The sequence below is a fragment of the Syngnathus scovelli genome, chromosome 9 (genome assembly GCF_024217435.2).
Source record: "Syngnathus scovelli strain Florida chromosome 9, RoL_Ssco_1.2, whole genome shotgun sequence".
NCBI lineage: Eukaryota > Metazoa > Chordata > Actinopteri > Syngnathiformes > Syngnathidae > Syngnathus > Syngnathus scovelli.
In genome coordinates, this window is record NC_090855.1 from 10,849,025 (window position 1) to 10,875,000 (window position 25,976).

The window sequence follows — 25,976 nt, forward strand, 5'->3', positions numbered from 1 at the left end:
AACTAATAACGGTTTCAAAATAATGTTTTAGAATAGGGTTGGGCTTTCAAATCTGGGAGAATTAGGGTTTCATAATTGGGGTTTCAAAACACAGTATACATATAAACAATTCTGCCTAGCAACAAGTGACCATGCCCAAACAAATCCTGTCAATTGCTCTCCATTCTATAAGATAGGAAAAACTGTGAGTGGTAAAGCTGTCATCATAAAGTCATTTTATGTTTTTGTTGTCACATCACAGAAGACAGCAAAGTTTGCACAAGTCCAGCCCATAAACAGCAGGTACTTTTAAAAATCCATTCAGCCACAAAGCATCCATCAGACTAGGCGTCACTTTGGCATAATTTTCCTACACCACAACACTTTGCGTGTCTTCTAACGGCTTGTACTATAATTACCTCGGCTTCATAATCGTGTTTTTCCCTCCCGACACAACAACAATACAGATTTATGCCGAGGGATGCAGACCACTCTTTGTTTGCCTCAGCACGATCAAACCTCGCAGATAAGACGAGGTGGCCCACTGCAACAATGCTACGAACAGTCAAACAACGCCGGAAAAAGAAAACAAAAACAGAGATAGCATCTTCTTGATGGCCGAGTTGTTTTCCCCTCATGCCATGTGGCACATAATGGCTTTATGTGGATTAGAGGAAGTGGTTTGCCAGTTCTATCAAAAGTAAGAAGTCCACTCTATACTATCCAGATGCAATCAATCTTGAGCGTTACAGAAATTTGACAGCTTGAGCCGTCGCAGCTCTCTATGAAGTTAGCCGTGGGGCAAGCCGTCACAGCGGTTGACGTCGACTGTGATGAAGATGACACTTCATTAGGTAAGGGGCGAGGGGGCGGCCAGATTTAGTGTATTCCAGGGCGTCGTTAGCCGAGCGTTGGGCCGGCGGATCGACCCCGCAGGAGTGAAAATATGAGTTGGGAGATCAGTTGAGTGCTTGGGAGAACACGCGGCGGACACCACATTCATCACAGGTTGTCTCCACAAAGAAGTCGCGCAACTCAGACCTGGATCACTGGCAAGTGATGACATCATAAGCAGGTGTTCCTTTGAAGAGCTACTAACAATCATTATTGATGATGACCAGGGTTGACCCTGATTGAACCTAGATGGGCCTGTTGAACCCAAACCATGAAAATAAATAAAATAAATATTCACTTATTGTTGTTTTTGTTGTTAAATGTCATTACAAAAAAAAAATCTCCCGTCAGCTCTACAAGCAATATTTCGACCGAGGTTGATTGACGAGGAAAATGGCAGGAGTGGGCCGCCAACTCGCAAGGAGCAGAATAATGATGAGAGGTGGGCGACTAAATGAAGACGAGGGGGAGGGCGCGGCGGTGGTGACACGACTCCCTTGAGTTTCCCGTCAGAGAGAAGCCAGACTCGACGCCATCTGCAGCTGTCAAAGCAACGCTCATTACATATTCACTGCTAATTGTAGTTGTTTGGTGTTATCTGATTACACACTTACTTCTGCCGAGGCGAACGCGTTCGCGGCGCACTTTCCAAGGATTGTGTGACGCTATGTCATTAGCAGCAAACGTTCAAGTAGCGGGAACAAGATGATGTGCAAAAGCAATGCACTGTAATTATTTTGTGGAATAAGGGAAATTATTGAGCTTTTATCAACATAAAACTTTTTGGGAATACAACGGTAATATTTTGGTGTGACATTTGAAGTGTAGCATGTAAGAAGGAAATATGTTGCTTACCTGCGTGTAATCGATCGATGTGATGATCGTTTTTGGCACGCACCCCCACTCCAAAAAAAATCCTCATCTCCAAGAGTCCTTGAGCAAGACACTGCGCACTGAGGTTTGTTTCTCTCCCGGTAAGGCCGAGCAAGATCAGTTTAGTTTTTAGTTCCATGCCTTCTTAGGGGTGTTTTGAACCACTCACTGAAACACCACTTCTTTTATGCGCGTTTTCTCCAAGCTAACGGCTAATTTTATTGCATGACAGGATGCGCCGTTATGCAACAGTGGGGAGATTACGCTTCTCTTTGCGTAATCTTGATTTTTATAACACTTATAGTAGTTTTTAAATAACGTGTATGCATATATACGCCAAATTTTTGTTATCCAATATATCTACTGCAATTTCACATTAGATTACTGGTTTGAAATGTACTTTTATTATTATTATTTTAATAAACATTTTTGTTATAACTTGTTTGGTGTTTTATTCCTTGTTTTTATTTTTTTGGGCATGAAATCATAAAAATCTGACATTTGGTTAACTGCTTTATATGACAATATGTATGTGTTTCACGTTGTGTAAAATGTGTTGGCGTCCCCCAAAATAAAAAGCAAGTAGCCAATACCTGACGTTCACTCTTGTTCACTGAAAATATTCTTTATTTTGAACGAATCGTTCACTCACGAGCCAACACTACAGTCAGTGACGCTATTTCCCGTTCACGACCGAGTGAGTGACTGTTGCCCAAAAAGAGCATGTTCCCATGTGTGCTGTCACACGCGCCCCCCTATTTGAGAACCACTGTGTAATATCTCGTAGGTGGTAGGTTCAATCCTTAAGTTTGGGAATAACCACAAAGTGTCCTTGAGCAAGACACTGACTGACCTTAACTTTGTCAAGTTAGTTTTCTACCTTCCCTTATGCTTGCTTGCCTATAGGCTGAAATTTATGATTTGGTTTTAACTCGACAAACAAGATATAGTTTTAAGATTATAAGATTGTGCTTTGCAACGAGAGTGTTCAGTTATTAGGCCTACTTATTTCCCTTGGTTTAACATTAATCAGCTAACAGAATATTCATATCTGAAGCTAGTTTTATAGATGATCATTTGCCATTTGCTATTGTAACTATATTTTGTGATATCTGTATTTTGTGTCATAACTAAAAGTGTGCCAAGTATAGTATTTGGGGATATATTGTAATCGTCGCTCCTTCCTTGAAAGACAGATTGTCATTAATGGCATTTATTATATTATTATTATTTATTACATAAGTTTATATATTATGATATTTAGCCTGTAAAATCATGTTTATTTAAATGTAAATTCATGGAGGGATGTTTTGTATACGACTTACATTGTGGTATATCAATCTCAATTGCTCTTCTAAAATTTTGGCGCATATACAGTTTTAAAGAAAAACATCTATGCAAAATAAAATGGGGTTTTTTTGGTTGTTTTTTTTTTAACGGGGGGTGGATATAGCCTCGCCCAATTCAATGTAGAACCGTTCTTTGCTAGCTGAGTGTGTGCTAATGCAGTCATTAGCGGCGCTAATGGCAGAGCGGGGCCTTAATAGACTCATAACATTGACTGCGCCCATGAGGGATGAACGAGCCTGAAGATGTTTGGTAAACATTGGACAATTAAGCTAATGTACACCATTCTTAGGCTGTTGATAAAGAAGAGCGCTGGCGCCATCACTCATAAATAAAACAGTAGTACTTTTGCTAATGTACAACTTCCAAGAAGAAAATACATCAAGCTTCCAAGCAGTGAGAGTAAGAGAAAATGAGTAAGGGGAGACAAAAATAGCTGCAAAAAAATTAATTTGTCATTTTTCTTTCTGCTGTTTGGCGAGTGCGCATGAGTTCCGGGGGTGGGGGCCCGATCGATGCGCAATTAGGGGAGCCTCGTATCAGGTGTGATGAATTATGCTCTCTCGTTTTACGAGCGCTCTTGCGGGCGCATGATCAATTGGGCGTGCGCAGCCACCGCGCCGTTCCCGAAAGCCGTTCGGTCAGAGGTATTGATTAAGAGGTTGCACATGTGCAGCCGGATGAGAAGAACACTCAAAGCGCTGTAATTATTCGACTACTTCGTGGAAACAATCCCAAGAAATCCTCTGGAAAAAATAGAGCGGATAAACATAAAAATGAATTCACATTCAAGCGGCTGAAAGGGGAAAACAAACAGAAGCGGCCTTGGAATCCAATTCAAAAGGACCTTGGAGTTGGGCGACATCAACGCTTGCTCATCAGCATATGCACCGCAAACGTCTCATTAGCGTTAGCCCGCTCTTGATCTGGAGGATCCTTATTTATACACGCAAAATAGGCCACATTGTGTTTATTATTCATATGATATGGTGTCAAAACACCACAGCACACTTCCATCCGCCTATTTCCAAAGTCCTTGGGGGAGGCTCAAATCTGTGGAACACTTCAGACCATGACGAGATCATGGATAGTTTGTGCACGATTTGATGCAATTTAATTATTTATTTTATATTTAGCTTCATGTTACTCTTGTGTGACAATCAGCACTGTTTAAATGTCACATTGCGTAGAATCGTTTCATCATGTCCTGTGGAGAAAAATGGCCACCCATCTCCTTAATCTCTCACTCCCCAAACACTACGACCCATGACAAAGCCAACAACTTTTAATATCATTTTTTCTTGTTAAAATCCATCCAGACAACGTACATTAACGTGCTTTTGTTTTGCCAGTAATCCCCCCCACCACCCCCACCGCACATTGAGGAATATGTTTTTTGTCTGCATTTCTTTACCTGTTTTTCCATTATCAAGGACACGTTACATAGACACAAATGTAGCGTGATTTAATAAAAATGAAATAAAATCAGCAGTGTGGCAAAATGGTACTTTTTGTTTTTAGTCTTTTTTTGTAACAACATGCACAAATGGTGAATTTCAACGTTTTCAGCAAGTCTTCCACCAACTTCACAGCATACAGTCAATACAACAACTGATGGGTCAGGTTTTTTGGAAGGGGCGGGGGGCGAGGTTATTGCTGCTCGGACACATTCATACAGCTGCTGCGGTACTTTCCAAATACTTTTTTTTCTCCATTCGTGGTAATTACGTTTCATCCACCATACAACACCACATGGACGGCAAATTATTACATGGTTTATTTCCCCATTGACAAAAAAATGCTCAGACAAGTGGACACATACGTACGCTGTATATGATGAGCTGAGTGGTACAAATGATGATAATCATAATAATTATAATAATTCCTTGGACTGTATTTTCAAAAAGCTTGTTATGGCAAAATAGGAAAACTTTACACCTTTTTTGTTTTTTCCCCCCCAGTTATTCAGTGTGTGTGTTGTGTGTGAGACATCTCAAAGTATAAAAAAAATTAACACCCCCACCTAAATTCCCACCCACTTCCCCAACAAATGACCCATTATCACCATCATATTTTTTTGTCCTCTTCTGACATGGAATTACTATTCATAGGTATTCAAATACATATTAACATCATCAGCATTGGTAGTAGTAGCAACACCAATAAAGAAAAAAGAGCGAGGTCAAATCGACACAGATGGTGGTGGTGTTGGAGGGGAGGGGAGGGGAGGGGTGATGGATGGAGTCACAACAGGGCTAACATGCTATCAACAAGCAACAAAGCTGTGGAGGAGGGTGCTCAATTGCCCCTCCACCGATGTACTGCATATATTTACATTGGGCAGTGGGATGGATAGATGGATGGAGAGAAACGGGGTGAGGGGGTGAAAAGGACCGTGTGGTGGCACGGGAGGGGGGGGAAACAAGATGTCCGCCGCCGCCAAGCCCCGCCCAGGCCTTTTTATTTTTGTGCACATTTTGACATCATTCATTGCAGATTCAACTGCTGCACGGTTGGATATGGGAAAGAAAGCCTTACGTTTCACTATACAGAGTGAGAATGTTTAGGATTAGTTGTGCTCAAAAGTTTACGTAAGCACATTAGCGACGTTTAGAGATCATTTGATCGACCAGCACTCAAACAGACAATTTTGTGTGGACAATTCTATTTTCCCAGCGTGAGTCAACAGGGCCATACCACCAATTAGGCGACATTAGTTTGTTGTTACTCTTCTAATATGTATTGGCCCAATTCAGGTGACTTTTTTTATTTATTTTGTTTTGAAACTCCTTACTTAACACAATTGAAAGTAACAGAAGTGGAAATTCAAGCTTGAATTTAGCATCCATGTGAAATCTAGCCACGTAGCCTTTTTGCTAGCATGTTGACACGAAATACATTACAGTGGTTCAACAACAAATGAATTTGAATTAACATTTAAATCTAAATGTTTTTTTTTTTTCTATAAAAATTCACCTTTATCTTATTGGTCGAGCTGATCAACAAATCACTGACAGCCCTGAATGACTAACATTCAAACCAATGATGCGTATATGTAAACTTTTGACCACCACTGTTTGTGTATGTGTGTATACTCGTGTGTGTGTGTGTGTGTGTAGCCTTAAACGGGTCACATTACCATACATGTCCACTATAATAGCACAGCTGTTCTATAAGGCAGACTTTGTAGGTCAGTCATTAGTACATCGATACACGTTACATCCCTTTTTATATTACAGCCACTTTCCTCACTGCTCACAATAATCATGTTTCAAATCTGCAAGGCATTGTGGGAGACGCACAGATGACGCTGGGAGTGTGTGTTGTAGGGGTGGGCGAGTTGGGGTCTCCACTTTTGATGCAATGATTCAATGCATATTCTTTTTGTTCACAGTGATGGGTTCGTTAATTAAAGAATTCAATTCCTTTAGGTCGAGGGGCAGAGGGGTGGGGATGGGATGGGGGTTGTTGTCGGGGTGGACGTTCTACTCCGTTTTCGGGGCTGGGAGAGGTTGTTTCCAATTGTTACACCTTCAGCAGGATGGCGGCAGAAAGAGAGATCCAAACGCTGAGGGCAACGCTTAAGCCCGATTGTAGACCAGTCGCTCGACCTTGTATGGCCCCTGGTCCTTGAAGACCAAAGTCAAACACAGAAGGAAAGAGAGAAAATATTTGTAAATCTCAAAGGACAACAGGAACAATAACCTTGGTATGTATAAATTTTTTTTTTATTGTAAACTGAATCACTTTGAGTCAATCGTGTATGTTGGAGTTCATCATAACTTGTGAGAGGAGCATGCCCATAACCAAACATGCGGTTATTAATGACAATCTTACAAAATGACCAGAAATAATTCCTAATTAAAAAAAACACCCATGTCGCACGTCAGGAACATCTTCCGAATACGCCAGAGGAGGCATAGCGCTGCTTAACTTGGCTCGCCTCAACATACTTGCAACAACTGCTAATTAACCTCCTTGATTCTCACGACGTGCCCATCAGGCAAGCTCGCAGACCACGCGGATGGACGAGCGCGATAACACGACGCTGGTGATGTCATTTGCGGCGGGCCTAAGTCATCTCTTAATACCAAGCCTCCCTTCCAGAGTTCTTCAGAAAAATTTAATAACAGCAAGCAGCTGGATCGTATACATCATCTTGTGCTCCTGACTTAATATGACCTTGGTGATGACATCACTGATATTTTTTTTAGTACAGAACTATACAACCATACACTGTACAATGCGCTCTTATGATGGCTAGAGCAGATTTGAATGGAAAGGAGGGGGAGGATGATGGAGAGATTGGCTGACACTAGTGGGAAAGCGGGAGCTGTAAGATGGATGAGCCTGACAGGAGAGTGAGTCATTGAAGGGGCACCGGCTGGGATCACGCTGAAAGAGGAAGAAAGACGGCCGGAGATGAAGGACTCGCTCACCACGCTAATGCCGAACGCGGACGGGAGGAGTTGACGGGGGGAATGGAGGGGAAAGAAGATTGGGCCAGAGAAATATGACATCTAATGAGGGGGAAGGTGGCGCGGGGAGACATAATAAGGAAGAGGAGTGAAAAAAAAACACACAAACGTACGGAATAGCAGCATGCTGGCGTTGGAGGTCCCCAGACGGTTGGTGGCGAAGCAGGTGTAGTTGCCAAAGTGCTTCTCCGTAACGTTGGTGAAGAGCAGAAGCGAGCGCGTCTTTTCGTTTTTGATCCGCAGGGTGTTGTCGCTCTCCACGGGCCTGGCAGAATAAAAAACAAAACAAAACAGGGAATATGGAGAAATTCAACAAATTATTTGGCCCTATTCTATACTATGGGGTTGTGTTTTATAAAGTCAGAGAGCTACAGTAAAATAATCAAAACCCCACAAAACTTTCTTTTTTTTTAATTTATATGGGTAAATTTAATCAACAATTTTAAAAATGGTTAAAAAAAAAGTTGCCTTCACACTAAATAAAGGTTCAACAACGGCCACAGTTTGACCCTAAAATCAATAATTTCTGTTTACCTTGTAACCTTTTGAAGAAAAAAAAAATCCAAAATCTAAAGTAGAAGAGTTGATAGATTTTTGCCGAAATTTCTAGGCAGAAGAGCAACGACGGTGACCTTGGCCCAGTTGTGCACAAAATGTCCTGCTCACCTCATTGTTTCATGCTGTTGGCCATTAGCCACAACCTTTGTCATCATTAGTGTGTGTGAATTGTTGCCTTACGCTCCAAAGAGCCTTTGAGAGGCCACTGGCACCTTTTACCTATAAAACTTTGTGCCCATTGATCAGGACAAGGAATTCCTGCAAAACCATCAATGATCGCTTTTTAAACTGAAGTTGGGGAATATTTCCTCATTTTCTCGTTTCAATAAATTATACTATTCCTCAAGAGGAAAGCAATTGACATTTTGAGAAGGGTTAATCCAATAAAAAATAATTTAGGATTTATTTTTATGGCGAAATTTATTATTTCAGTTTTTTTTTTTTTTTTTTAACAATTTTGACTTTTATTTTCCGGTGACCTATTCTCACCTGTGATCATCCCGGTACCACTCGAAGGAGGCGGGGGGCACGGCCATGGCTTCGCAACGCAGGATGGCCGTCTTCCCCAAGTGTGCGGGCATGTTCTTCATGTCAGTAATGGTGGGCGGGTCTTGTGGGCGGAAAACAAATGAACAAAAAAAGCAGACAAAGCTTGGAGTCATGTGATTGGATGACAATGGTCTGACGAGGGGAGGGCGTACTCACAGTTGACCGTGACTTTGACCTTGCGCTGATTAGGCGGGGCCACGCCGTTGTGGGTGATACACTCGTAGTCCTCGGCCTGCTGGCGCTTGATCTCCGTGATGTCCAGGAACTCGCCCTCGCTGACAAGACCGTCTAGTGGCCACACGTGGAACACAGACACAAAAAGATTTTGGTACTTCTGTCGACATATGGATGAGAATATTTATTGATTTTTTTAAAAACATATTTTACTGCTCATTAAAATGTTTAGTTGCCAAATCAAACAAAACAAAGATGTTGTATATTTTAAACAAGCTCAATTGTGTTTAGGAGAGTCCACTTTAACTTAATGCAAACAAACAATACATGCTAACGGTTAACATCACTAGTGAGGGTTGACATTTTAAACTTTACTTTGACAAATTCCTGGTAGCCTCAACAACCGAATGATGTCAGTCTTGCTCAAGGATGGTGAAGAAGGGGGGCGTGGCTTAGTGAGTGATATGCTCGATCACAAAACTCTCTCTTCCCATTAAAGAGGAGCAACCTACAGAACGAAATGTCATCTATGACAAGGAAATCCTGCTTCTGAATTGTCGGTGTCAATCAGCAAAACACACAGGCGGATTCCTCGCCACACACACACACACACACACAAATCCACGCTAAACGGCGCCATTATTCACGTCAGAGATTATCACGCCGCCTCTAATTGAAGATTAGAGACGGCAGGATTATTCGCGCCGGTGCCGAGCGGGCGAAGACGATTTGGGGGACACGCGGGAAAGGAAGGCGAGGCTTTCGGTGCTGCCTGACAGGCTCGGTGCGGTGCTGATCACTGGTTGCATTAGTCACGTCGACGTGGCGCCTGTGTGTGACATCACTGGCGACAGAAGCGGGAGGAAAGACGGATTTGGGGCACACATGCTGAGAAACCGCAGTCGGGGGGGAAAGGGGGATGTTAGGAATACATAATGGGTCATACAAGAGGATGAAACACATACATGATTATATGATACCGGGAAAAGATGATCTTGGGACCAAGTATCTAACTTCTGATACCATTTGTCTGAATTTTGATTTTAGTGTGCCCTCAATCCAGATCTGAGCGAAGGACTTTTTGTGTTAGCCTTTGGTGGCTCTGAGTCCCACTATGCCCCACTGTTGTATGGTGTTCCACAGGGCTCAATTTGGGGGCCCCTGCAGTTTTCATTCGTTAACTTCTGGCGCCATTTGTCATCAAACGCTAAATGAAATGTGCAGATAGTCGTCATTGAATTCTAATCTTCTAATGAAAAAAAAAAGAAGAGAAAAATATTGGGTTGAATTCAACAATCCAATGGTTCCTTCAGATTGAGCAGCAACTGGCCTTGGGGCTATATCCTACTTCTGACGGTATTTGTCAGGGAACTCTGCGGGGTATTTGAAAGCCAGACTTTAACCCGAAGGTCGATCAACAATCCTACATTTCCTTGAGAAGAGGGTAAACATGCCACTCCTGACTGTGTGTGTCACCGATTCTCTAAGGAAGAGCAAAAACCCTTAACCCCAATTTGAACCTGCACCTATTGGGCTGGAAATAAAATCTTGCAAAATGTCTCCCCAGAAGAGAAGCTGTTGAAACTGCAAAGAGGGCGACAAGTAATGATGATGATATCTGACTGCAGCCAGCAGGCAGGCACTGCTACAATGCTGGATAAAAATACAACTCCATCAAGCACTTAGGAGCTTTGGAAGGAGCTTGACTCCTGACCACCTGGAGAGGAGGCGGTGAGGATGAAAGTGAAAGGAGGTTTGCCGAGGTTCGGCAATACACAGCGTTTTCCGGCACTTTGAGCCAGTGAAGATCACTTGAGCTCTCAGCACCTCTTGTCTTTCACATTCCGCTAACAAAGCAGAGAGCCGAAAAGTATTGAAGTAGATTGTCATTGAAACAGATGTTGTTTTTAGAATGAAGGCAAAAACTCAAACTAGGCTACAGGGTCGCCATCATAAAAGTCCAAACATTTACTCTCCTAACTTCAGCATTCTCATCTTTTTAATCAGAACAATCAACAGTTTCAGTTCTATGACAAACTGTATGTTAAACGCGTGGAGTTGCCCTTTTTGTCGAGGACGTTGATGGACTCGCCTGCTCGTCTTCCTCACGAGGACACTTTGCTACGTTCTGCTCGAGTGCACCCATTTTTCAAAAACTGCTTTGTTTTTTGCCTCCGCTCACGGGGGCCGCCAATCTCCTCGACGGGGCGAGCGAATCTCGCTCCGGCAAAACGCTCATCGGCTATCAGCGACACGCATTCCTTCTTGTGCCCATTTTAAGTGATGGCGTGTCAAGTGATAAGCTGGAGAAAGAGAGAGACCTCATCTACACATGCAGGTCAGGGATGCCTTAGATGAGATCTTTGTGCTTGATGACCAAAATTTTCTCCAAAAACTTTAGGAACCTCTGATGTACACTTGCGGATCCATACACAGCCTGCCTGTTGTTTTTCAATGAAGCCACTGAATAGCAAGTGATGTCTGGTAGTTCTTTGCTGTCTCTCCGGGCATGTCCACCCTTCTTTTGCCTTCACTCGCCCCTCTAGTCATAGGCAATTGATGCTTGGTTGCAGACACTCTATCGGAATAGCAATGCGGTCGCTATCTCTGGAGAGCTGATGGGTTGTGGGGGGGGGAGGCGTGGGAGTCGGTGAGGGGGACGGCGAGAGGGGAGGAAGATTATTGCTGACAGAGGAGAAATGCCATGGGCCTGCAAGCGGGGACAAATGTTCGCCGCCTGTGAGCGTGTACGTGTGTACGTGTGTGTGTGTATGCACGAGTGCGTCAAAGGGAATGTGTGCAAGAATGTATAGATTCTCCAGAAGTTGGGCACAGCCAGCCATGCTGACCAATGGACATCATGTAATATGTATGTATATTCTTCAAGAAACATCAAACAATGCATGAATAAAATAAGCAAAAAAAATCAGAAAAAAAACCCCGTAGTAGTTAGAGGCTAAAACTCATGAATAGTTTTTCCATTCATTTCAATGCGAAACACAATTTGAGATGAATGTTTTGATTAGTGAGTGTAGTCATGGAAGCAATTGAACTCAAGGCAAAATTTTGATGCAAAAAAACTGCTTGAAGCAAGTCGGGATCCAACACAAAACTGTTCGGTGACATGCAAACAATGCTTCGCTTTGACAGATTGAATATTTTTCGCGGGGAATTTGCTACGTTCCAAAGGAACTTAAGTGCTGACATTTGCAGTGAGCATCATCGGCAGGGAATCTATGTGCAAGCAGCAGAGGACGGTAGGTTGCTCATCCTTTGCCCTAAGAGTCTAATTACACCGAGTTCAGTGGTTGTACACACTGACCTATTTACTACTGCTTGTCCCAGTGATCTACAGTGCACCGCTGCTCTCGCTGCATCTCATCCGCTGCTGGTGCGGAATTAAAAGCAGGCTTTGCTCAAAACTTTTCTTTTTTCTCCTCGGCTCTGAGGCAAATGGCTAATTATCGCACTTGATAAAATGCTAGGCAAGTTAAAGAAAATAAGCCTCGCCTTCTCGTGGACTCGCACGCACGTCGTAACGATGGAGCAGAAGACTGACTGCATGCAAAAATAAATAAATAAAGAAAGAAAGAAAGAAATAAAACAGGATGAGAATTGACCAAAAATAAGAAAAGTTGGGAATAAAATGCAACAAAAAGTAAATCTAATCAAAATAAAGTCATCAAAAATTCAGCTCATGGCAATGTATTTATTTCAATTATCCCTTTTTTTTTTTGGTTGAATTTATTTGGTGAACATCTGGCCTTTGTTTCCACTATTGTAAATGTTCTAACTTTCACTCCTCAAATATCAAAACTCAGGCTCACGCAGACGTCTGCATTCTACCGGCTGCCATTCTGTATATGTGGCACTCTTGATGAACGAGATTTAACAAGACGTTGTTGGCGGTGGTAAAAATAGACTTGAAATGACGGTGCAACAAAGGCCGGTGCTATATTTTATTGCACTGAACAGATGACAGCAAAGCATCATTACAGCTGAAAGAGGTTCTGTGATGCTAACTCAGCGACCAACATTAATGATGACAGACCAAAGAGGCATTACATTCAGTCCTGATCAAATTTAATCAGACTGCACGTACTGACCACCCAGAATCATGGAGGTGGGGGCTGGTGGGTGGGGGGGGGGGCTATAAATAGCCTCCTATGAAGCTCCAAAAGTGGCGGTTAGCGTCATTTGGCAGCACCACGCCGCTTGACGTGGGACCCCCAATGAAGACAGATGCCGATGATTACGGGAGGCGCGACGGGGATAATCACGGCTAATGAGCGGTTATTTGAGACAAAATACCAGGACGCGGGCAAAATACAACACAGCCCATTTTAAAGATGCAAGAGGCCAGACATAGCAGCTGCCTTTTAAAGATGATGACACCGGATGAAGAGCCGAATGCTGATTGAGGCTTAGTGCCGGAACTGCCGTAAAAAAGAAAAAAGAAAAAAAGAAAGAAAGAGACGAGGAAAAGAATAAAAAGGTACGCACATTTCTGGTCCTTCCAGGTGACGGTTGGCTCGGGCCGACCCACGGCCAGACAGAAGAGGTTGACGTTCTCGCCCTCGTTCACAGACACGTCTGTGGAGATGTTGACGATTCTGGCCGGCACTGTGAAAATATAAATGCATATTTTACGAGACAAAACAAAAACCACCATCACCGTACGCAGTTACGATTTCAAGTACAAACTAGAATGAGAATCGAAAACCGGTTTGTAGGAAGCGTCCGGATTTGGTGTCAATAGGACAAACTAGCGCCGCATGCTAACGTTTTTCTACGAAGACTTGATCAAGAGTGTCAATTTCTTCTTGATCCAGTGACCGGGCAACAACAAACCCGATTAACTGCCGCAGAGCGTTCAGCACTTCAGCTCATACTTAAATTGATAACGAGACGGCCCTTGAATTTAAACGGGCCATTATCATTGTTTTTAATGAGCTTGGCTCCAGCCATTGCTCTCGTTTCGCTTGCCGACGGCGGCGGCACAATAAACACGCGCTACAGTTGCATCACTCAGCAATACAAACACATAAATATAAATGTATGGATGTCGTGCGCGTATGTTGGTCCATGCAACATTTGGACCCTCCAGACAAGATTGTTTGCTTGCTTGGCTGCAGTTGGCTAAAAGCGCTTCAGCCAGCAGCTCTCTGCCACCTGTCAGCCACAAACACATCCTGTTCTTTTAGGGTGATTATGATTTTCTTTTAAGCTGTTAGTATAAGAATTCTGTTGATTTCAAAGGAGAACAGATGCACGGTGACTTTTTAGTTAGCTTCGCTCAGCTTAGCGGAGAGTGAGTCAATTCAGTAAATGTTTTTTTTCCCCACTCGTGTCGATATGAATTCTCAGTTCAGACTTAGTGAGAAAGAAGAACCCAATTGGTTTTCAGCGTTATCTGGAAACCAGGAGGGGTCTAAACATTTTTCAGAACGAGAGTAACGTGTAATGAGCTGTCAATAAGAAGTGTTTACTCAAGGGTCATAATTAATTATGAATATGATACAGAGCAGAATGCGTGGCTTCAGTTACAAAATGTTTGGCTCGGTCTTTAAAGGATATACAGTCGATGCTTGGAGGAGCCGAGTTCAAATGTCAGCTCGCTTTCCTTTCTCGCCGCTAATCAGCAATCACTGCGCCTTCTGCGGCGCTTTTCCGAGCAGATGCCGTCAAGCCGCCGCGCGCCTGTCAGCTCGCGTCTAATCTGTCTGACTTCCCAAATCAAGACAAACAAGTCGACAGATTCTGCGGCAGGGAAGTGAGAAAATGCTCATCCACTTTGTCAACCACCACCTGCGCTTTTGGCTTATATTTACCTTTGCCGCTTAGCGCGAGTCGTAATGAAGCGCCGATTCATTCATACGTATGACTTTGCTCGCATGCAAAATTGCCACGAGGGTTTGTTGGTTGTTGATCGTGCATTTAGCCGTGATTTAACAGGAAAAGGCACATTGAGTCACCCATAAAAACCTGCTGATTGCTTCCGCGGTGTCAGGCGTCAATCGCGGCCAACAAATGGAACGCGTCATTAAGTCATTTAGCAGATGTGACGGTTGGGAGCAGAAATCAGAGCGACGATGACCTTGATCTAGAACTGGGAGCGGGAGATCGGAATAATTTTCACCTTGAGGGTGAGAATCTGAAACTATGGTAGAATAGCTACAATAGAAAAATACCGTATTTTCCGGACTATAAGGTGCACCGGACGACAAGGCGCACGTTCAATGAATGGCCCATTTTCAAACTTTGTCCTTATATAAGGCGCACCGAACTATAAAACGCACAATTAGTGCATCAGGTTAGATTTTTAATCCAAATCAAATCATTCTCCATTTTCTCTTTTTTATTTCAACTTCAGACGCAACAGATTACTTTAGAATCACAAAATAATGATCCATAGTCTTTTTGATTCATGATTCATAGTCTTCAACGGGCCGCTTATGATTGATTTCATGACACAATGCTTTGGGCCAGTTTAAATTTAGAAATTTGGTCCACATATAAGGCGTACTGGACTATAAGGCGCACTGTCGGCTTTTGAGAAAATTTTAGGTTTTTAGGTGCGCCTTATAGTCCGGAAAATACGGTAGTCCAATTTGCTAGGACTTCAAACTAGTGGCAGAGTAACAAATAAGTCATGCTAGCAACGTTGCAGTTGTGGCTAACATCGGATTGTTATCAGTGCTAATGCTATCTTAGCATTGCTAGCACTTCTGTTTAAGTGAAACTCGAGATGTGTTCTTTGTTGTGACTATCACAACTATGCACGTTCATCATTGTGAGTTTGTTCTAGTAATATCTAACCAAAATCCCAGAAAAACTGAAAATTGTGACCCATCAAGTAAAAAAATCCATCATTCTGACCTTGCACGATGAGGTAGACATGGGCGGTGCGCGGTTTGTTGTTTGCCTGGAAGGTGCACGTGTAGGGCCCCTCGTCGCTTACTTGCACCTTGTCGATGTGGACTGAGAAGTCGCTGTTGTTGCTATTAACCAGCGTGACACGCTTGTCCAGCGACCACTTGTCGGTGCCCGTGAACAGAATGTTGGAACGGTTAAGCCAGGCCTTGTGCGTCACCTCCTCATTGATCTGACATCTGCCGGGACAAAGGGTGGGAAAATCTGAAGCAGACCAATAGGGACAGTGATTTCCAAATGGTGTAGGTGGGCATAATATTATTATTGTTATAATTATTACCACTATTAGCATTATTAGTATGATTGTAATTGCATATCCACAACAGTAGGTGGCAGTGCCACATTCCGCTATCTTAAAGATGATTATTGGATGGTAAAAAAAAAAGAAATCAATATAAAACAAATCCAAAATGAAGTTTAAAAGAAAGTAGATCATATATGAACCGATGTTTCTTTCAAGTCTGCGCTCTTCCAGTCGCAATTTTCAGCTTGCTGCACAACTTTCAGGGTTTTTTGTTACGTTACATTGCTATATTCTCATGTTTCTCGAATGTTTTTTTCTTTTTCCTGGCTGTTTTTTGATCGCCTTGCCTTGTCAGCCATGCCAGCTCCCTCGTGTGCGTAGTTTCTCATCTGCCCTTGCCTGCCTTCTTCCCACCTGTGTCTCGCTCTTTGTTTGTTCAATCTTGTCAAGCCTTTTTTCTCTCCTACGTCGACTTCTCGTTAAAGAAACACAAGAATTCACTATGCTTCCTGTCGGCCTTGAGTTGTTCTCCGCTTTGCGTCGGCGGCTGTGCGTTCCAACCGACGACGATACTGACACACGTTGACTGCATCCCCCCTCGAGTGCTTTCACAACACACAACGCAAAGTGTTCGGGTTGACTTAGAAAAGAAAAAAAAAAGATCCTTGAATAGCACATTATTTATATAAAAAAAAATAAAAAAATAAAGATGATCCTTGAATAGTACATGATTCTCGTTGTGCCGCCTCCACTCGCCTATTCACAAACGTCCTCATGCAACACTGATGAGTAACGTTCTGTCAGTGATCATCAACTGGCGGCCCATGGGCTGAATCTGGCCCTTCATAAAGTCCTATGACTGGATTCCATAATTGTCCAGCCCCCAAGTTGACTGTCCTTGGCCACCAGGAGCAGTATAATACATACACACTATACAGAAAACTGCTCACTAAATGTATAAATGTAGTGGTATAATATTCGTATAATAAAGGTGCTTTTAAAAAAGTATTTATAATATAGGTGCTTTTAAAAAAAACATTTAGTCTATAAATACCTTGGAATGCATTGGCAAGTACATTCAAAACTATTTTTAAGTACTTTGGAACTTACAGTTCCACACTTACACTCCGTAGTAATGGACCAGCAACATGAAAAAAATTAAATAAATCCCAATCCCATACCACACCCCACCAAAAAAAACAAAAAAAACCCCAACTTCCTTCAACATAAATAGTGTCTAAGCTGACATTTGTCGCGCAGATGCACAGACAAGGTTTGGTGCAAGTAATTCCATTATAAAAATGACAAAATCTGTGTACAAATGACGTATTAATCTAATTTTAAACTTAATCACGTCTGCTGCTGCTGCTGCTTCTTCTGCTGCCGCAGCACTCGGAGCCCGGAGGAAATCAGAAGCGTAATAACATCAAATGTGGCTTCGTCTTAATGGCCCGCATCAAACGGCATCGTCTGGAGCAGAACAAAAAAAAAAAAAAAAAAAAAACGACTCAAGCCACATGGGCAAAAAAGAAGAAGAAAAAAAAAAAGTGATTTACATTCAAGTGGAAGTTTATTTATAAAGTGCTTTTGTATTTTGTTGTCAGCCGCGGGCTGTCCGGCGAGTACGTGCACACTTTTGATTACAAAATAGGCCGTTTTATTGCCGCTCGTGAAGTCATAAAGACCTGATGAGAAATGCTACACTGGGAGTCATTTGCGTCTAAGAATACTTTCCTAACCGTCTGCCCTCCAATGGCATGCGGAGGTAAGCAAACGTTGCTGACCCAAATAGCGAGAGATGTTCAACTTCCTTCAACCTCAACCTGACTGTGTAACAAAAGCAGACACACAAATATTTTTAATGTGTCTCCAGAAAGAAACTGCAAGGTTGTAAACAGAAAAAAAAACAGGTGACATCGATTGTTTAAAAAAAAAAAAAAAAAAAAAAAAAAGACCTCAAGGTGAGCAGGATTCCAGGAAATTCGATAGATTAAGAGCATCTTCAGGCTACCACGAACGAGGGCGGATAAAGATTTGCGTTCAAGCCAATATTGATTCTGAGGGGCTTCGGGATAATACTTACTGTTGCCACTGTCCTTTTGGGGATTCTTGTGACATGATTATTGTTTAAAGATCTGAACCAGAGACAGTGATCCGGTTGCATTTGGTGTGACAGGTGTGTGTGTGTGTGTGTGTGTGTGTGTGTGTGTGTGTGCGCGTAAAGAAAGACAAACAGGTTTTTCAAATGTAATTAGCAGGCGCAGGTGCAGAGGATCACGACTCACCTCAAAGTGACGTTCTCGCCTTCTAGAACCGTAATGTTGTCCGGCAGGTGCCCAAATTCTGCTCCGTGCACACTGGAGCCTGCCGAGAACAGACGAGGGGAGAGTCCCGTGAGAATTAAACGACAGCAACAGACGGGCGGGCAGATGTTCGTGCGACCGATGAGCGAGCGTAAGAAAAAGGCTGCTGGCATCGAGGTGGTCTGAAAAAGCTGCGCTGTACGTGCTGTGCCGGTAGGTGGCAAAGTCAAATTTTCAATTTTGGTAGATTTTAGCAAGTATTGTGAAAATTGATGAACAAGATTTGCTCTCGCAGGTCATATAAAAGGGCCAGATTTGACCCCCGGGCCTAAGTTTGACGAGTGTCCACTGTGAACCAAAACTGTCAACTCAAGTAAATGAACTCCCAAAATCAACAGTTCCGTCAGCGCTTCCTTAAATTAGGCTCTCTGCTCCCATTCTGCCTTCTCATTTATGCATGTCAAGATAATGAATACGCTAAACAAAATTTGTAAAAAAAAATAAAAAGGCACCATGTCGCCGTTGACCCTCCTTGTGCCCGCCGGAATAATCATTTTTGCTTCCACGCGACCTCTCTGCATTCTGCCAGGATGTTCGTTGAACATCACTGATAATGAGCCCAAGGAAAAGGATTCATGCAGGGGTGCCGGACCGTGAAATGAAGCGACGGTAACAGAAGGAACACACACAAACACACACACACACACACACACACAATTGGACAAGAAGAAGCACTGAAACATCCCGAGAGCCATTTGTTAAAGAGGAAATGTGATTTGTGCTGGACATTCGGTTGGAGCAAAAAAAAAAAAGTAATTTTTCCCTAACTTGGCAGAAGTGCAAATAAAGATAAACAAAGATCTGCTTTTCATGCCTGTCTGCCACTCCAGGTTTTTTTTCTCCAAGCCTGACAGCGCCAACCAAGGCAATGTGCTCAACTAGCTAGCAAACGCTGACCTCAATATACCAGCCGGTTGGAGTTTTCATCAATTCATCTTCATAAAAGAAGGAGAAAGCTGGCGCGTTTCGGAGCCGTCGAACATTTGCGGTCCATTGCGGAGCGACGCGTTTTCTTTCTTGGCGTGGTCGCCCCGCTAAGCGGACGGGAATTGAAGTCAAGTACCGACGCATTTATCATTTCATCAAGACAAATGATGCTGTGCGTGGAGGTGCCGGGAAGAATTCACAAATGCACAGGTCTGCTAGCCCGCCATTTTATTCAAGAGTGTTCATTCAAACGCTAACGCTGAATGCTATTGACCTAGTTAGCTTGTTTCCTTGATAGCCTTTTTAGGGCCTGCTATGCCAACGCTGAGTTCTCAAAGTGTCAAGAACTTACACTTTAGTGTTTTAGTCTTCCAAAAATTTGTCGGAAACACCATAAGAATGTAATGTTTCTATTTCATTATATTTGAGTTTTCACCTAAAAGTTTGAAGTTTTTCGACTGATGGAAACATTGAAACACTAGATCATTCCACTTCAGTCATATTCAATGTTAGCGTTTTAGGGTAAAAAGCTGTTTTATTGAAACACAGTGACATGGTATTTTACTTTAAAAAAAAAAAAAAATCCTCCTTGACAGTGAAAAAATTCAGTGGAAGCTAAAAAAAAAATAGCCTAAACCACACTGCCAACTACTGGCCTGGCATGCTTACTGCAACAATTTCAATCCATTTTCATAAAACTATTCCAGAATAAACTAGGACTATTGTCCACCCTAAAAATTACACCAGCAATCCATACTGGTTCAAAAAGGATTTCCGAAAGTGTGACAAACTTTGCTTTATTTATGATTTACTTTGTTTGGGGGTGCCAAACGGTTACGCTCCATCCCCGCCCGCCGGGCTCCGAGAGTCGTGGGTCCTTTTCATGTGCTACACAGCCCGCTTTATTTGGGTTAATTCTATTCGCTTCAAGAGCTGGGGGCTCGGATACGGCTGTGACACGCTTTCAGATAGCCTACATACCAAGACGGGAAAGGAACGGGGCTTTTCCCCTCCTGTCGCCGTGCACGCGCACACACACACGCACATTTGGATCGAATGAGTGACACACGCACAGCGAGGTTACATAGCGGCGAGGTGCTATTCCCCATTTCCCTACTCAATTGCTATTTTCACAGCTCGATTGGCACCCAGCATGCCAAAACCTGCACGGTGCTCCCACAACACAACAACCAGGTCAACACACACATACACACAAACCCAAAAACACTCACACACAATGTGTTGCATGCTCGTCACGCTCGGATCGGTGAGCCAAAGCAGCAGGGATGAGTCTCCTTCACAGTGGCAGCATCAACAACACTTTGTTTCATATATTTAGGGAAGACAGGAGGTGCAATACAGAGGCAGAATGCTACCATTAAGTTTTGCCACTCAAAATCCATTTAGGTCTTGCTGAAAAAGAAGTATTGGCATAGACTTTCTGTCACTATTCTATTTTTTTTGACGCCACTTAATGCCATTGTTTTGATGGGAGCGGCTTGTCCGAAAACTCGCCAGGCTTTATCATTTCAACCAACAAAGTTTGCTTAAGAGTTGGATCAAAATGTACCCTTTGCAAGAAAATTAATCTAATGGCCCATTTGGTAGCACATTAAAAAAATAGCCTGCCCCGGTTGCTATTCTCTCTTGTCCTTGCTATGACCTGCTCTCCTGTTTCTTCGTGACCACCCGCCTCCATTTGTCTGCCCGCTAGGTCATTCTTAGTGAGGATAACATTTAAAGGACATTGAGGGATTACACGTGCATTTGGTGCAACACATTAGAGGATAACCTTTTTTGGGTGATAGTGCAGGTTTATACGCAGACTTTCAGGTAATAGCCTACAACGGGGACGTTTTGCGTGTCGGTGTGTGCGCGTCGTGCAAGCGTCGCGGAAGCGGGCGTCTATTACGTGATTTGTATTCTCTTGACTTTTACATGCGCTGTGTTTGTAATTGCACTCGCTAGCGGCAGACACTTGTGAGCGGTGCTCTATTGAGCTGTGCGACTTTAGCCCCGGCGTCTTCCTTTGTGCTGCTCATCTATTTTGCATTGCCCTTGACAATCACACTCACTCACACACAATAAAGAAGAGGATGACTTCCTCTGAATGCACGATCGGATTTCAGATGGGGAAACAGAGAAGGCCGTAATAATAAAATAAAAAAACATGACAATCATGCATTTTAATGCAGGCTGAAATTGCTTTTACAGGCGTGTCCGGAAAATTAAAGTTGCAGCAAATGAAGGAGGATGGCAGGACATGAAAGAGGATGGAGAAGAAGTGCACCAAATCTGAGTCGTATTCCAGATCTTGACAGTTATCAGCAAAGATTTGGCGGTTAACTTCCTGCATCACTCACAACAGCAGGAAATGAACGGACAGAAAATGTTTTACCCTTGTGACACCCACGCACGATCTGAATGCAGAAAATGGGATCCCGCAGGGCTCACAATGCAGTGGTCACATATTTAGAATTCGTTAATATGGATTTGTATCTGGATTGAATTTGGTGTGTGTCAACATGTGGTCCTGAAACTAGCCTGACTTTGGAAAAAATAAAATTAAAAAATCACCAATCGTATCATGGCAGAATTGAATCTGGATTGGAGTCTTATTCAATATCTAGGATGAATGACACAATTTAACATAGCTCCAGATTTTCTTTGATCTGTATTTTGTCATATGATCGCAAGTGTCGGCTACAAAAACTACATCAAATCAGTGTTGATTTTGCCGTCAACACAGCAACGAGCAGCGCGCCCATGCGCCCGCATAATTAAGAGCGGCGTGCTGCAGCCAATTAAATATTTACACAGGCACCCCGATGATACAAGGAGGAGGCACGAGGATTATCAGACGCAAGAAGCCGCGGCCAGGAGGCGAGGTGTTGGAGAGGTGCAGGATTAAACATTAACCGGCACCGATATCCCGTCTCTTGCTCGTGTCATCCCATTAACTCTTGCCAGACGCTGCTGCGTCCACTCGCTAATCCACGCCGTATATATTTGCTGGTGAAATCTGGAAGATAGCAAAGGTGTTCTTATTTTCAAAATGAAGCAGTGATGTCATTAAATATTAATGGTGGAGAGTCAAAACATAAAATTGTCAGAAAAATAAAAGTATCGTCGAGCGAGCGAGCGAGCGAGCGGACAAAATGTACTCTCCGTCGCATTTGTTGGCCACCATTCCGCCTGAAGGGAAATCTGACACTTGTCAGAGAGTGAAGGAGTTGTTTGGATTCTATCTGCTGAGGTTGACTTCCTCCCCTTCCGGACCACAAATGTTTGTTCTTCCCAGGAGAGAGGTGGATGCACACAAATGCGCCTTGTTTGTGTCATCCGTGAGGCCTCGACATTCAAAGCAACGTGACAGCCCATCCACTTCCATCTCAGACGTGCACCTAAGCGGTCAGACTCTCCCTCTGGGGGCTCTCGACTACTCCCGACAAAGGTGCAGCCGAATCGGAATTTGCTGCAGACGCAATCGAGGTGCTTCACCCTTTGCTATGTTTTAATCGCACTCTTGATTTACCAAGGTCGGGTGGACGATGAATTAAATTCCAATCGACATTGCAATGTAGTACAACCGAAAAATACAATATTTCTGTCGGGGATGTATTTTCCATGAAAAACGGTGGCCTACATAATTTAATGTCCTGCTACAAAATGAGCACTTTTGATATCATCTGATCGAATCAGCCTGCCGATGAATCGGTCCGGCCCCAATTTTTTAGGAAGATTTCCATCGGTCTTTCCTTCTTGCTGCATCCTTACTGCTGTTTCTCCTACTCCTTTCTTTACTCATTCCATCCTTACCTTTATTCTTGGCTACCCTCTCTACCTCTCTCCACCCATCCGCCCTTCTGCCGATCCATTCCGCATGGCAACTTTCACTCCCTTTCATCATTCTTCATCCATTCGTCCGCTCTACCTTTTCCTCGCTCACTCCATCAGTCGCCGTCTCCCTCGCCTCCCTCCCTTGAGCCATCATTTCCCCTGGCGTCCATTGCTCCCTTCATCCATCCTTTCCTCGCTACCCCTCCCCCTCCCTCCCAGCCACTAATCCCTCTTCACACAGCAATCAATAGAGCGCCGCAGAGTGCGGGGAGGGAGACTCCAAGTTCTCAATGCAGCACTTGTGCAACCTGAACGGGCAACGGTAGATCACTGGCGTCGAAACGAAAATAGCGTTTTAGACTTCTCTTACGCTCCGCCGCTAAACACCTTAGCGCTCCTGAAATCAATACAATAGTTAAACTATTACTTGGTTTTGCACACAAGGCTCTGCGGACGCCCTTAAATGCACCGGTGTGCCAGTCATTTGACAGATTTGCAGGGCCCAGCAAAGGAACGATAAGCTTCACAAGTACAGATGCGACCCAAGAGGCAAACTATTCACATTGTCTGGTGACAAAATTGTGCTAAAGGCAGCAGACATACAAAAACAGATCAGGTCAGAGTTATGAAGTCATGAAGCTTCACCTTGGTACTTGCAACTTTTGGGATAAAACTACTGACTAAATTTTGCTCCTGGTCAAATTTGGAGTAGTCCCAGGACCTTTGGGGTGAGGTCTGCAGCTGTGACCTTTGATTGGAAGGTATGAAATTAAATTGCACAGCATTGGCCCCAAGAAATACCAGCCCACTGGGCATCTGCCTTGTAGGCCAGATGGCCAGTCCAGCTCTGTGTACGTCATCTTGAAATTTCACCTCACCCGTGTGACAATTTGTCAGAAGATGCTAGGAATTCACAACCCTCTGGGATTCCTGCTTTTTATTACACGAATATATATTTTTTTTCCCATTAGAAATACGTGGCAAATGTCATGACATTAAGTCAGACCTGTCAGCGTGCATTTTTTTTTCTTTTTTTTTTTTATTTGACAGAAAATGCTACAAATACGCACAGCATGCGGGAATACTCGCAGCTTGCTTTTATGAAGCACATTCATAACATTATTTTTTTTTTTATCGACTGCCACCCACGATGGCTGATATGAGCCATTTGTCAGTGGGAAAAAAACGGACATCTCTGCAAACATATGATATAGCCCGCAAAGTCGCTTTTTTTGGTTAAATATTCCGTCATTATGCTTTTAAACTAAATATGACAGAAAATTGACTTTTAATTGCTTTTATACAAATAGTAGACATGTCTCTGGAGTGCCTGCTGTGCATCAAGTGTGAAATTAAGCAAGCGTGTAACACAAGCTGGTTCACCCCATAGACAAAATCCCAAGAACAAACAAATTGTGCAAGAATTTTTTATTTAGATTTTTGACTGAATTTGGGCTGTTTTTAACTGTACCAATAACTCTGGCTTACATTTGAGTTTCCTGAATGGGAAATACAAAGAGGTAATTATTATCCAATCGTGACAAGATAAGACAGAAAATAATGTTACAACAAGTCAACTGAGTGTCTGTTTTTATTTGCGTGACGGACAAGCGGACAACACGAGCTGCCGTTTTTTTTTTTTTGACACACTGAAAAAGCAGCGCTAATGAGCACAAACAGATGTTTTGGGGGGGACAATAACGATGATTTCCATCAGCGTGCCCAAAAGCGCACAAAGCCAACGTTGCCAGCAAGACAATGCGGTGCCGGGTAAAAGAAGATTGAAAAGGATCTCATTTAGCTTTGCCGTCCTAAGCCTTCACGGCAAGCACTCACTCGCTTACTAATTCCCCTCTGCCAGAACTCGCTTCAAACTGACAATGAAGTATTTTTGTGTGTGTGTGTGTGAAAAGGATGTCAAACGGCAGGATAAGAGTGTTTAGATGTTGTGAGTGAATGTAGGGCAATTAGTCACCGCTGTAATGCGCAAACTGAAGACAGGATTTTGTGGTTGCTCTTGTGTGTTTTGAATTTTGCAAACAGATAAACATGACGGGACGACGACGGGCAGCAAGCTCAAAGAATAGATGCGTGCATTGGAATCGGGGCAGGCACATTGAGAAGATCAATCGTGTTCTACTCAATGGGAACTAGCAGGTAAACAGGACTTGTTGAATAGCGCAATAAGCCTGGCCATTTAAAGCCACACACACGTAAAGTCACGATTCAATCAATTAATATGTCTCGAATTACTCAATTTATTGTTGGGGTGATTAGTAGGATCATAAATTCTAAAATTATTCACCCAATAGCTGCAGTCCAAAAATTTTCATTGTTAGGATTCAACTGGCCTTCGGCCATTTTGGACTGAACGTGCCATTTTGGGCAACTTTTCAGATAACTAAAATTTCATTCCTCTATCCATATTTTTATCTACAATTGTACAAATATTGAACGAGACATCTCTTCAGAATTTTTCATTCTCTACCCACTTTGTTTCCTAGTTTTTGCATAACCCCGCTAAAAATCAAACAAATGATGCTCGTGAAAACAATGTGAGAAACGCTAGTGTAAATCATTTTGCTGAACATGTGAGTCTTTTTACACGCATGAAGGTGTGTACGTGGAGGAATTGATGGAGTGTGCGTGCGTTTTGTGCATGTTTGCAGATTTCCGTCTGTTTGTGTGCAGTTTTGGAAGCCAGCCGGCTGTGCCTACAGAAACGCACGCTTACAGCTGTGCACGGCATTCATTTGCATTCCAAATTGCAGCCGCCTTGCGTAGACGTGTGTGTGTGTGTGTGTATGTGAGTGTGTT

The 25,976-nt window shown here is 43.1% G+C and overlaps 1 protein-coding gene across 9 annotated transcripts in view; it reads right to left on the minus strand.

Annotated features, from left to right (window-relative positions):
* Positions 1-4,537: 4,537 nt before the first annotated feature.
* The window catches only part of iglon5 (IgLON family member 5), a 91,980-nt gene continuing 70,541 nt past the window's right edge, over positions 4,538-25,976 (minus strand). For all 9 annotated transcript variants that reach the window (XM_049730671.2, XM_049730670.2, XM_049730669.2 and 6 more), the window contains 7 exons: positions 18,315-18,393; positions 15,732-15,964; positions 13,356-13,475; positions 8,835-8,966; positions 8,619-8,739; positions 7,685-7,836; positions 4,538-6,722 (listed from right to left, as the gene is read on the minus strand). In XM_049730671.2, coding sequence (XP_049586628.1) covers positions 6,619-6,722; positions 7,685-7,836; positions 8,619-8,739; positions 8,835-8,966; positions 13,356-13,475; positions 15,732-15,964; positions 18,315-18,393 — 941 coding nt within the window. In that variant the 3' untranslated portion in view covers positions 4,538-6,618. The remainder of the gene's footprint in view (positions 6,723-7,684; positions 7,837-8,618; positions 8,740-8,834; positions 8,967-13,355; positions 13,476-15,731; positions 15,965-18,314; positions 18,394-25,976) is intronic.